Genomic DNA, 12,366 nt, shown 5'->3' on the forward strand with positions numbered 1-12,366 from the left:
TGTCTGATCTAAATGTGGGGTTGTAAGCAGCAGTGGATGGGGCAGGGCTAAGTTTCTCAGAACAGCTCCTGATACAAAGAGAAATTCAAGTGTCTTTAACCCTCATCTTACTTTTCTTTTTTTTTTTTTTTTTAATTAATACTGAAGTCTGTAAATTGATTAAACCAGTATTTACCTGACATGAGGTAATAAGGATGAATTAGCTTCTCAGTGAATTCCCTGTGGTGTTACAAGACAAGAAATCTTTCACCGAGTGACTTTAGGGTTCGTGTTGGGGACAAAGAAGAAAAACCAGCTGTGCTGCGCTGGGGTTTTAATGAGGCTGAGAGTGAGATTTTGCTGCACAAGACCGAGGCTTTGGTTCCTCAGGAGGCTTCTCCTCTCTGCCTCGGCTGCGCATCAGCAGAGGGCAGCAGAGATCGGCAGAAAACTGCAGCGAAAGCCTTGAAGCAGTGCCAGGAGACGGCAGAAACCCCCTCCTGGGAGTGATGGAGAGCAGCCCGCGGGGCTGGGTGCGTGTCCCGCCGGCTGCGGGAGTGATGGAGAGCAGCCCGCGGGGCTGGGTGCGTGTCCCGCCGGCTGCGGGAGTGATGGAGAGCAGCCCGCGGGGCTGGGTGCGTGTCCCGCCGGCTCCCCCGAGTGATGGAGAGCAGCCCGCGGGGCTGGGTGCGTGTCCCGCCGGCTCCCGGGAGTGATGGAGAGCAGCCCGCGGGGCTGGGTGCTGTCCCGCCGGCTCCTGGGAGTGATTGAGAGCAGCCCGCGGGGCTGGGTGCTGTCCCGCCGGCTCCTGGGAGTGATTGAGAGCAGCCCGCGGGGCTGGGTGCGTGTCCCGCTGGCTCCCCCGAGTGATGGAGAGCAGCCCGCGGGGCTGGGTGCGTGTCCCGCCGGCTCCCGGGAGTGATGGAGAGCAGCCCGCGGGGCTGGGTGCTGTCCCGCCGGCTCCTGGGAGTGATTGAGAGCAGCCCGCGGGGCTGGGTGCTGTCCCGCCGGCTCCTGGGAGTGATTGAGAGCAGCCCGCGGGGCTGGGTGCTGTCCCGCCGGCTCCTGGGAGTGATTGAGAGCAGCCCGCGGGGCTGGGTGCGTGTCCCGCTGGCTCCCCCGAGTGATGGAGAGCAGCCCGCGGGGCTGGGTGCGTGTCCCGCCGGCTCCTGGGAGTGATGGAGAGCAGCCCGCGGGGCTGGGTGCTGTCCCCCGCCAGCCGGGCACTGCCGGGCTCGGCCCTGCACCGCTGCTGCCCTTGGAGGAACGCAAACACAGCTCTGTCCTCGGGCTGTGCTCTGCACCAGGACCCGTCTCCTGTCAGCTGCCCCCACGGGGAAAATGTAGCAGATAAATATTCGCAAGGAAGGCGAAAAGCAGCTCAGATTGACAGCGGTGCCCCAAGTGCTGCTCTGGGCTGGGAAGAAAATAGAGCGTGCAAAATACTGGGTCCCTCTTGCTCAGCCGAGGGAGAAGCCTTGTGGGGGGATCTTTGCCCTGACAGTGACTTTTTTTCATGGCATGTGGGCAAACCACCCCTGTGCCCCAGCCCTCATGAACAGACCCCAAACACGGGTGATGTCTTCACAAAGTAATTCAGCTCTATGGATGGGGGAGCCTCCCCAAAACAGGACTGGTAGGGATCCAATTATTTGTGTGGTATTGCATTTATTAGTATTAAATAATTATTTAACTTGATGTTATTAGAAGCTCCAGTGGAAGGAAGGCATCTACCTTCCTTTGGAGTGAGCCCCTCACTGAAGCAAAGCTGCCTGCTGAGGACTTCCAGGTAGATACTTGGCATATATTTGAAGGATTAAATAGCCTAAAATATCCACCAGGCTGCTGACTGCTTTGGCACTGTGTCTTGCCTGTTTGGATGTGACTTTCAATTGAGCCTTTCACTTGTGCTGTAATTTTTTTGGCTTAGTTTATTGCTTCCAGGCAAATTTCTGAATGTTGTCAGGACCCTGGGCAGAGAACCCAGTGAAACAGTACTGATGTCTCAGCTGCTGTAGTGTAAGCCTTTTGGAATTAGAAGTCATTTTTTTACTACTGAAGCAAGAAGAATGGTCTTTTTGCATTGCTGTGCCATAATGGTGTTTGCCAGGGTGCCATCCTTCCTTCTCCTCCTTCCACACTCTTAGGAGGCCTTGGCAGTGCTCCTGACCAGGAGGAAGGGAGATGCAGGGAGGGAATGTGCAGCTCTTCAAAGCACGAAGGAGAGGCAGGAGATGAGGTGTGCTACTGAAGCTTGACCTGCCGAGTTGTTGTTTGTTATTCTAGTGCCCCTTTAACACAAGATTCCCGAGCAGATGTTGAGTCTGGAGCTCCATACCTGAACTGGACTCAGGACCTCTTTGCCACTGCTTCTTGCTGCAGCTGAGTTTGAGGCTGAAAATATCAGTGGCTGAGGATAAACCAAGGACAGGGCTGTGGACAGTCTCTCAGGTGTGTGATACAAGGTGCAGAGTGTGAGATAAATGAACTGGGAGGTGTGGGGGGTTGAATGGTGTTTATGACATCTCAGAAAACTCTTCTGAAGGTTCAGGCAGGATTTTAAATCTAGGAGTCTAGCAAGGATCTTGATTTACCCTGCTCTCAGCACATGTGCAATGGCACCCCAAGGCTCCCCAGGGAGCAGCAGGACCAAAGCAAGAAGAGCTCCTCAGTGGGGATTTGCACCAAACCCACTCTTGTGTCAGCGTTTGGAGAGATGCAGCCCCTCCCGAGCTCCTCAGGCTGCTGCCAGCACTCCCTGTAAACAGGCAGTAGTTTACATTCAGCCCTGCAGCTGAATGTTTGGTGCTGATGGGTCAGACCTGTCACGAGCAATTGTTTGTCTTCCCTGACTGGATAAGCATGCAAATAAAGTCAAGGAAACAGAACTGCCCAAAGCCCACAGATTTGCTGTTATTCATTCTAGTGAAAACTATTGATGCTAAGTCTCAAAAGTATGTCAGAACAGAGATATTAAGCATGAAAGGGTTTGGTTTTGGTTTTTTGTTTGTTTCTTTTTGAGGTTGTTGTTTGTTTGTTTTTTTTTTTAATTTACAACCCTATCCTGAGCCTGACAGAAAATGGTCAGTTGAAAAGTTTTGATTACAAACCCCATGAAAATTTTATTTAAAATGACCGTATTTCAGCAGTTTTCAGATCCTGCTGTGACTGCTGAAGGGTCACATTAGAATTGGTTTTTGTAAGCAGAGCAACACACATCTCTGAAATTCATTTTCACCGAATATTTTTACATTCAGGTAAAGCTTCCTCCCACACTGAAAGCACACTGCACAAGCCTAGCCCCAGCAAACTCATTTACAAAAAGATGCAAATCAGTGTTTCAAATGCTGATGGTGCCTGTCAGCACACACAGGTTTGACTGTCAGAGGTGGATATTCCTTGTTTACCAATAAATTCAAATCTGTTCACCCAGGAAAGCTTTAAAGCTTTCAGAGGCACACGGTGACAGGAGAAAGCACTGAATGCTCAGGCTGGGAGGGGATGCCCCAGCTGCTGGCAATTCACAGGCAGCTGAAGGCAGCTGGGAGGGGGCCCTGCACCTTCACCAGTGTAAAGATACACCTGGCTGGGACAGGGTGAGTGCTGGGGAAGAGCAGGGCCAAGAGCTCCAGCAAGCTCAGAGGGAGTGCTGCCAGCAGGAACCAGCCATTGTGAAGGGGGGCTAAGAGGCAAAGGGGATGAAAGTCATGATGAAATGATTCTTTAGCTATTTCTTTTAAGTAATGGACAGATTTGATTTCTTTTTTTCCTCTGTAGAAGATGCCAGCTCACTCTGGCCCATCAGATAACAACTGCTGACAGGCATCCAGAATTAACAGGCAATTTGAAGCTACTTCTGGCTCTTGTGAATGTTTCTGTTGGTCCTGTGTAATGGCTGCACAGCTCAACAGCAATTCCCTGTGATATGCCAGGCTTCTTCTGGCATCCTTAGTCACCAGCTAGGAGCTGCATTGCACAAAACTAACAGATTCCTCTTTTTAGACTGTTGTCTGTGTTTCTACAGCTCCCCTGCCTTTGGGGGTCCCTGGGCTCTGTTTCCCCTGTAAGCAGCATGTCACAGGCTGTAGCAGCTCCAGAGTGTTGGATTTCCCTGCAATCCCTGTGCCACAGGAGAGCTGTTGGGCTGTACAGGCACTGCTGCTAGTAGGAGAGGATTTATTAACCCCATCCTTCTGTAATATCACACACAACAAATACTCTGCCACTTTATTTTATTTTTTTCCCCCTGCCTTCTTCCAGGAGGTCTCCATGGGCTATAATGCCAACACACCATGATTTAGCCTTGCCCCAGTCAAGTTCATTTTGGGAGCAGGAAGTGAAGCCCTTACTTAGGGATGAGGGAATGCTCCTTCCTCCAGCCCATTTAAATCAATACAATTCCTCTTACTGAGAGTCTTCCCTGGTTTGATATTATAAATGAGGTGTTCCTTGGAGCTGTGGCAAGAGATTTGTGGCAGTAGTAATGCTAAATTTAATTTCCTGGGATTCAGTCTCAAACAATTGATAAAGCTGGTTATTCAGGAGCCATTCAAAAGTCCTAAGCTGTAAGTGTATTTATTAACTCCACTGTGCTTACAGCAGCCCAGGAATTCCACTTGGTGGAATTTCTGTCTGTTTTCCACTAGCGTATGAGCACAGATTACTGGGACTAGAACAGTATTTGTGTTGCAAGTTGCCTTTCAGAAAAACCCAAATGAATGGTAAATGTGTTGAAAATGGGGAGGGAAAAGCAGGTTCTTGTATTTCAGTCATAAATACATACCTAATAAAATATATGATAAATTGGGAAAAACACATGTACTGATGTAGGCCACCTGTAAGATTAATCTGAGGACAGAGGTGAGAGGGATTTTTATCACATAAATGTTATTTTGTGCCTTTTACTGAAGCTGTGGTGGTATCAAAGTGATGACTCGATGTCCTGTTTGCTAGCACAAGGAGACTGTGCTCACATCTTCCTCCTTGAACAGCCATAGCAGAGGCAGGCTGGGGAAACTCCAGGGAGTTTAGGGGAGCCTTGGGAACAAGGAACTGCACGAAGGGACTCACTGTGCATGTTTGTGTTTGGGTAGGTGTGTGAGGGCTGCCTCGTGGGGCACGGATGGAACAGGCAAGTAGGTGTGCAGGAATCCAGCAGGACATGAAGCACTCTGAGGCAGCAAGAGCAGCCAGCCCGAGGTACTTCTGTTAGATTGAAACAATCCTTGGAGGCTTCACAAGCGTTTGAACCTCAAAGGCAAATCACAAAGTGTGGCTAAACTTACATGACAGCCTGCCTGTGAACCAGCACTAGCATTCAACTCCTCTGGCCTTAGGTTGTGTACATGTGCAGAGTTCATCTCTCCTTTCCTTTGTTGTTGCTGCTCTCTGTCTGCTTAACTCTTCTGCACTGGTTTCCCCCTTTGATTTATTTTTTGCTTGTGTTACCCATCTCAAGAGACTGAGTCACAGTAGTAATCTGTTTGAACTCCTACCTGCAAATTTCCTTGCTCTCAGTACATTTTCTGGCACACAACTGATTCAGCTTCCCAGAAGGATCTGACTCTTGGGAGAGCGGAGCTTTCCTCTCTATTACCAAGGTCTCTCTCTGTCTGACTATCCCTTGGCCCCATTTTAAACCACCCATCAAATGATCACTCAGCTTTTCCATAACCATTCCATTAGCAGTTTCCTTCCCTCTCTCACAGCTTACTTCCAGCTCTGTGTTCAACACCCTTATTTCTGCTGATGCCATTTAAGTTCTGGAGCTTCATCCTTTGACTCTCCTTGTGACACCTGCTCTCACATCCCTTAAACCTTCCTGTGCTGCTGACACTGCCTCATGCAAGAGACTCTCCTACTCCACTTCTGATGTACAAGGGGAGTCTCTAAATACATCCTGACTGCCACCCTTGAGGACAGTCTTGAAAGATTCATCCTGGCTCAGCCAAGCCTCTCTGTTTGCTCCACTTCTGCCTCTGGGCCATAGGCATCTGAATGAATTGACCAGTCACACAAAAACGTTTTCTGAGCACTGGGTTTTCTGACTGAGTGATAGATATCAAAATGCCAGTTAAGTCAGCTCTTCTCCTTTCTTTGTGTGGAGCAACATGTGAAGACTGGGAGAGTCTGCAGCCCATTGTGGCTGGGATGAGAAGGCACGAGGATGATGCCAGTCAGGATTTCCTAGGGGAACAGAAGATGGTCCCCCCCTCAGTACTTGCCCTGCCAAACAACTTTTTCATGGGCTAGTCACCAACATGGGTACATGATCCAAACTGATGCAGGAGATGGCCCCTGCTGCTGGCCAAGTTTGATTTTCCCCTTGCATCCAGGTTCTCTTCCACTTGCTCCCAGTGGCCCTGATGACTGCAGCCAGCAGAAAATGGTCTGTCTGGACCTTAATGCAGCTGGAGTTCCCCAGTGAGGAAGAACTCTCTTGCAGAGAGGAGGCCTGAGGAGCTGGCTCTAACAGCAGAGTGGCTGGCTCTCTCAGCTCCAGTCTCCACATCAAAACTCTGCCAGAAGCACCAGCCTTTTCCTGCAGCTGATGTACCATGCTCTGGTCACATCTGCCCAGCCCAGAGCAGGGCAGGAGGGGCCCAGCCCAGCCATCCTCGGGGATAGCAGCAGGCACAGGGCTGCTGGGCACAAGCACTGGGGAGCCACGAGATCCTGTGTGCTCTCTGCCAGCACAGGAGCTGCCCTGGCAGTGCCAGTTCCAGCTGTCAGGAAGAACTCACTCCACACACTGGAACACATCCCCAGAGACACTAAGGAATGTCCCTCCCTGGAGACACTCAAGAACTGCCTGGACACAATCCTGTGCCGTGTGCTCTGGGATCACCTGCTGGAGCAGGGAGGTGGCACCAGGTGACCCACTGTGGTCCCTTCCAACCCCAGCCATTCTGGGATTCTGTAGCAAGGTGGGTTACCTCATCACAAAAGGAACCTGCAGGAGCTGGTGCTGCCCCAGGGCCCCACTGCACTCCCCCCACCTCCTTTCCTGTATACCTGAGCAGCCCCAGGAGCCCACAGGGGACCCCTGAGGACACCTGACTTCCCTTTGCCAGCCCGTTAATCCCCTCCTGCTGCCAGGCTCACACACCCCCTTCTTTTCTTGGCACACCCACAGGATGGGATTCCTCCTGCCATGCCCCAGGCGTGCCAGGGGGCACCAGCCCTGCCAGCACTCTGTGCCTCACCAGTTGCCAGGGGTGCAGCAATGTCACCGCTGCCACAGCTCTGCCTGGCAGGGGCCACCTCAGGCAGCTTTCCCTGCCTCCTGTGTCTGTAGCCAGCAGAGGAGCTGCCCTGGCAGCCCCAGGTTCTGCCTGCAGCATCATCCCCAGCTGTGTCCACGTCCCCCATACACAGAAGGTCCAAGCCAGGCTCCTTCTCATGAAAGTCTATTGAAGCAGGCATGCAGGCTGAGGTGGCTACCGCAGCACAGCACTGGGCTCCTGTTCCCGCTGGGTGCTGCTGTGTTAGCCCATCCAGGACGGGCAGGGCGCTGTCACCTCGTGGGGGTGTCTCTGTGTCCCAGGTCCTCTGCATCCCCTGGAGAGCTGCCGTATTCTCCTGTTCTCGGCAGGGGCTGGGCTCCCGGTGCTGTCACAGCGCCGGCAGGCGTGCTGGCCTGGCAGGAAGCCCTGCAGGGGTCGGTGCACAGCCCGGGGGCCGCCAGGGTCTGCTGGGCGCTGCCCGGGGCTGTGGCACAGGCCCCCGCACCGGGGGACGGGCACTGATCGGGGGCAGAGCTCTGTGGGGCCGGGCAGCCTGGGGCTGCCCACCCGGCTGACTGAGTCGGGGCAATCCTTGGCGCCCTGGGGGTCGCCTGGGCCTCCGGGGCGCTTCCTGGCGCGGTGACAACCTGTGCAGGGGACGGCTATTGATCGGGGGCTGAGCTTCCTGGGGGTGAGCTAACTGAGGCCCAGCATCCTCGGCTTGCCCAGCCAGGTGGAGGAGCTCCTGGCTCCTGGCAGAACCGTCCGGAGGGAGCCAGGAACTCCTGGTCGCTCCCCGGGGCAGTGGCACAGGCCCCCCGTGCAGAGGACAGCTGGTGGTCGGCTGCAAAGCTGTCTGGTGTTGAGCTTCCTGGGGCTGCCCGACCACCAGGTGAAGGAGCCATGGCAACTCCTGGTCTCCAGCAGAGTAACCTGGGGGTCGCTGGGGGCTCCTGGTGGCTCCCTGGGTTGGTGGTCCTGTCACTCTATCCATGGAACAGCTACTGATCAGGGGCTGAGCTTCCTCGGGCTGCCCATTGAGGTGAAGGAGCCATGGCAGCTCCTGGCTCCCAGCAGAGCAGTCCGGGGGCCGTGGCAGTGCTGGAGGGTCAGATTTGGGCAGACAGCGGCTGCCCTGCAGCCCCATAGGGGGCAGCTTTTCCTGTGCCACCCTCGACCAGGGAACCTTGGTGGCTCTCTTCCCTGAGGGTGCAGAGCTGGGGAGCTTGTCCTGGGATCGATGCTCTGCCGACCGGGGCTTCTTCAGGGAACAGCCCGTGACCATCAGCCTCAGCCCCGCAGTCAGACACGAGGACACGGCTGCCTGCAGGAGGACACAAGGGGCAGTGGGGGCTCAGGGTGCCTGGGGGGTGGCTGTCCCCAGTCCCCAGCCTACCTCCCTGTAGAGGAGCTCAAAGGCACCAATGGAGCAGGTGGGGTCGTCCTTGCGGTCGAGCACGAGGCGCAGCGTGTCCCGCTGGACGTTGGCACACAGCTGGCGCGTCACCGCCGAGGAGGGGCTCATGGTGGGGCAGGAGTTGATCTCCAGCAGCCAGGGCTGGAGGTCCTCCCCGATGAGGAAGTCGGCCCCGAAGAGCTCAAAGCTGCCCTTGCGGGAGCCCACCTCATCCCGGGCACAGCGCAGGGCGTTCAGGATCGCCGCCTTCATGCCGGGCACCACCACCCGCTGCCAAGCGTTTGCCTGCCCCAGCCACGCCAGGTGGGCCTGGAACTGCTTGTTGGACCAGATCTTGTCAGGGGGCACACGGGGGTCTGGCTGCCATGTTTTGTACCGCTTCTGGATGGAGACATTGCAGAGGTGCCTGGCGCTGGGACAGGGAGAGGGGGGCTGAGTCAGGGGGGACACTGACCCGACCGAGGGGCTGGGCAGTGCCAGCCGGGGCTCAGGGGGGACACTCACGGCTCCAGGTGGCACAGGGAGAAGGGCCGGGAGCAGAAGCGCAGGTAGCAGTCTCGGTAGAACCAGACAGTCAGTGGCTTCCAGTCGGTCACCAAGAACCACTGCCGGATGTCGAATTTGGTGTTGAAGATGGTCAGCGGCCGCTCCACGTACTTCTGCACCACCCACTCGCACACGCCCGCCGGGGTGCCCACGCAGCTCTGCGCCAGCTCCAGCACCTCCTCCAGCCGCGCCGCACACACGATGCCTGGGCAACACAGGGACGGTGGGACCCCTTCTCCGCGGGGATGTGTGTGCCCCGTGCCTCCCCCAGCCTTACCCCTGCCGCGGGATTTGGCGCTGGGCTTGACGATCCAGACGTTGAGGCTGCCCTCTATGCCGAGCTGCGGCAGCTTCTCCTCCAGGCGCTGCAGCAGCTCCTGGCACCGCTCCTGCTGCTCCCTGCCCAGCTCCAGCCTGGCCCCTTCACTGTGGGGGGACATGGGGAGTCAGCACCAGCCCCACCACCGTGCCCCCCACCCCGTCTCGCTCAGCACCCACTGTGCCACACGGTAGTATTCCGGCAGGAAGCGGTCCCAGTCGATGCATGTCCGGCAGGGTGACGGGGTGCTCCTGTCGATGTCCTGGTGCCCCAGAACTCCCAGGTGCTGCTCACAGACCTCCAGAGCTTCCTCCAGCAGCTGGGGATACAGGGGGGAGTGCGGCCCTGCTGTGGACAGCATGAGGTGAAATTCATCACTCCTATGCCAGCCTTGGGGCCAAAGCACTGAGCCTTCCTGTGGGACAGGTGCCTTTCGAGCTAGGGCAGGGGACGGAGTAAGGGATCCCAAGCCACAGACATGAGCAGAGGCTCAGCCTCCAAGCTCAGTCCTCAGACATGCCCTGAACTCCCCATTTCATCCCTCGCCTCTGCCCCGCTCAGCCAGCTCCGTGCGCTCACCCAGCACCTCGTCGGGTTTTGAGGGCTGCTCTGTCCCCACCGGCCTGTCCCCGACCTTCTGCAGGGCCAGTTTGAGAAGGCTGCGAGCTGCTGTCAGGCAGAAATCGTCTGCAAGAGGGAAGCATCATCCCTAGCCAGTCCTGCACAGGACATGGGAAGACTGGAGCATGAGGGGTGACAGGAGGGCAGCAGCCCCTGGCTCACCAATGAAGGCTTCCTTCTCATCCTTGAACCCCAGCCGGTAGCACCGGGGGAAAAAGGTGTTGAAGTCAACTTGCTCAAACCAGGACAGGTTTTGCAGGCTTTGGCATAGCCCCTCCTGTTTAGAGAAGCTGGTCATTTCCTTCTGCACACCTGCACCCCTTGTGTCCCCTCCCTGAGGCCCCTGTGCTCCCACCTTGGTACAAAGCGCAGCCAGCCGGGGATAGCGGTTCACCACCTCAATCCTCGGCAGCAGCTCCTGGTCAACGCTGCTCAGGCGAATGGTCCAGAGGAAGTTTGGCACCTGGTCCTGCACCAGGAAGGACTGCGGGAGGGAGTGGGCTGGGGTGAGCCAGGGAGCCCCCATCCTGCCCCAGCCCCTCACCCCAGGCTGAGCCCTGCCCCTGAGGGTCCCAGGGGAGGACGTGGGGAGCTGTGGCAGAGCTCAGCCCTAGCTCCCTTAGCTAACCATGAGGTCATGGATGTCTTCAGAGTCCTCACTGCTCTGCTCCTTGTCTTCCTTCTCGTCTTCATCTTCCCTTTCGCCCTCGTTCTCCTTACCGTGTGCTGTGCAACATGGGTGCTGCAGGGGCTCTGCGGTGCCCAAGGAAGGCTGTGCCCCACCGGGCGGGTTCAGCACTGTCTCCCCCTGCTCATCACCGCCACCACTTGCCCCCTTGTCCAGCTGCTGTTTGCTTTGGTCGGCAGGCTTCTGCTTCAGTTGCTTGCGATTGAGGGGCAGCTTCCTCTCCACCCAGCCCCGGGCACGCAGCAGCCGGCGGATGACGGGGTAGGGGCCGTGCACGGTGAAGATCTTCTTCTCCTGCAGGACAGCAGCCAGCTCAGCCTGCCCTCCCCAGAGCTCCGACTCGGCTCTGCTGAGCCACAGGGGCACAAATGCCAGCATGTGCCATCTCGGGGCACTGTGGGATCGAATCCCTCACCTTAATGGCCTTCTCCACGCGCAGCCTGGCCTTCCTGAGCCGCTCCGACTCAGCTGTGTACTGCTGGCCATCATGGTAGCCGATGGTGGCAGCTGCCACCTGCCCTGTGAGGACAGCCCCACCTGAGCCCGCTGCCCCCGTGTCCCCAGCCCCACGGGGTGGGCAGGGAGGGGGAGAACATGCTGACCTGTCTGCCTCTGCCTCACCACGTCTGGGGATCCTGCCATGGCATTTCTGGACGTGCCAAGCCTTCTGCCAGCATCCCAGCTGCACTCCACAGCCTCGAGATGCTGCACTGTTCCCTTGTCCTTGACCTGCTGGGCCAGGGGCAGCTGGGGTGTCAGCTGCTCAGGTACTGCCCCTGGCTGAGGGGCTGGGTGCCTGCTGGGCTGCTCTGTGTCACACTGTCCCAGGCCAGCCTGATGGCAAGGGGAGCTGTGGGTGGCTCTGCCTCCTCCAGGCCAAGCAGGTTTTCCTATTCCCCCATCCCTTAGGGACTGCAGTGGGTGTCCTGCGCAGGACACAGCCTCCTTATTCCATCACCACTGTGATGCCACAATGCAGGGTGCTCAAAGCAGCCTCAATACACAAGTCCTGGTTCCCCCCTCTTGTGAGGGACTTTAACCACCCTGACAGCTGGAGAGGCAACACAGCAAAGTGCGGACAGTCCAGGAGGTTCCTGGAAAGCTTTGATGATCCCTTCCTGACACAGGTAGTGGAGGATCCCACAAGGAATGGTGTGCTGCTCAACCTTGCACTAAGAACCCGGAAAAGCCTCGTTGGACATGTGAAGGCTGTGAACTGTCCTAGGTAACCTCTATGACAGAGCTCTGCCAGAAACACAGTTTTGCCTTACAGTATAATTTCTGACTGCTGCTTGATTTTATTTTGATGGCTACTGTTCAGCAAATTGCCCCTTTGCTTCTCCTTCTTTCAGAGATGCAGTTTCATTTACGATTGTTCATGGGCTCCTTGCCCACACTGCCTCCTATGACTTAACTGAAGCTCTACTATTTTTGTTATTTACAATCACCTGCAGGCAGCAGCAGTTTTATGCTGGCAGATAAAAATCACACACTGGTCAGTCAGTGTTGTTTCACTGTGACTGCCCCCGAGGGATGTGTTACCAAGAACCTCAGTTACTGGCTGCAGAGG

At 56.1% G+C, this 12,366-nt stretch overlaps 2 protein-coding genes across 2 annotated transcripts in view; one reads left to right on the forward strand and one right to left on the reverse strand.

Annotated features, from left to right (window-relative positions):
* The window catches only part of PAK5 (p21 (RAC1) activated kinase 5), a 211,099-nt gene that overhangs the window by 25,564 nt on the left and 173,169 nt on the right, over positions 1-12,366 (forward strand). The gene's annotated exons all lie outside the window — the stretch shown is intronic.
* Positions 6,801-12,176, reverse strand: LOC139593945 (tubulin tyrosine ligase 3-like). The gene is made up of 11 exons (XM_071435543.1): positions 12,167-12,176; positions 11,212-11,555; positions 10,737-11,090; positions 10,464-10,592; positions 10,271-10,385; positions 10,061-10,174; positions 9,667-9,835; positions 9,446-9,594; positions 9,127-9,373; positions 8,602-9,034; positions 6,801-8,529 (listed from the first exon to the last, which is right to left on the reverse strand). The coding sequence occupies exons 1-11, from the start codon at positions 12,174-12,176 to the stop codon at positions 7,594-7,596; spliced, it is 3,000 nt and encodes a 999-aa protein (XP_071291644.1). The 3' UTR covers positions 6,801-7,593.

Source organism: Agelaius tricolor, unplaced genomic scaffold (assembly GCF_023055355.1).
Source record: "Agelaius tricolor isolate 1412-34295 unplaced genomic scaffold, bAgeTri1.0.p SCAF_1, whole genome shotgun sequence".
Classification (NCBI taxonomy): domain Eukaryota; kingdom Metazoa; phylum Chordata; class Aves; order Passeriformes; family Icteridae; genus Agelaius; species Agelaius tricolor.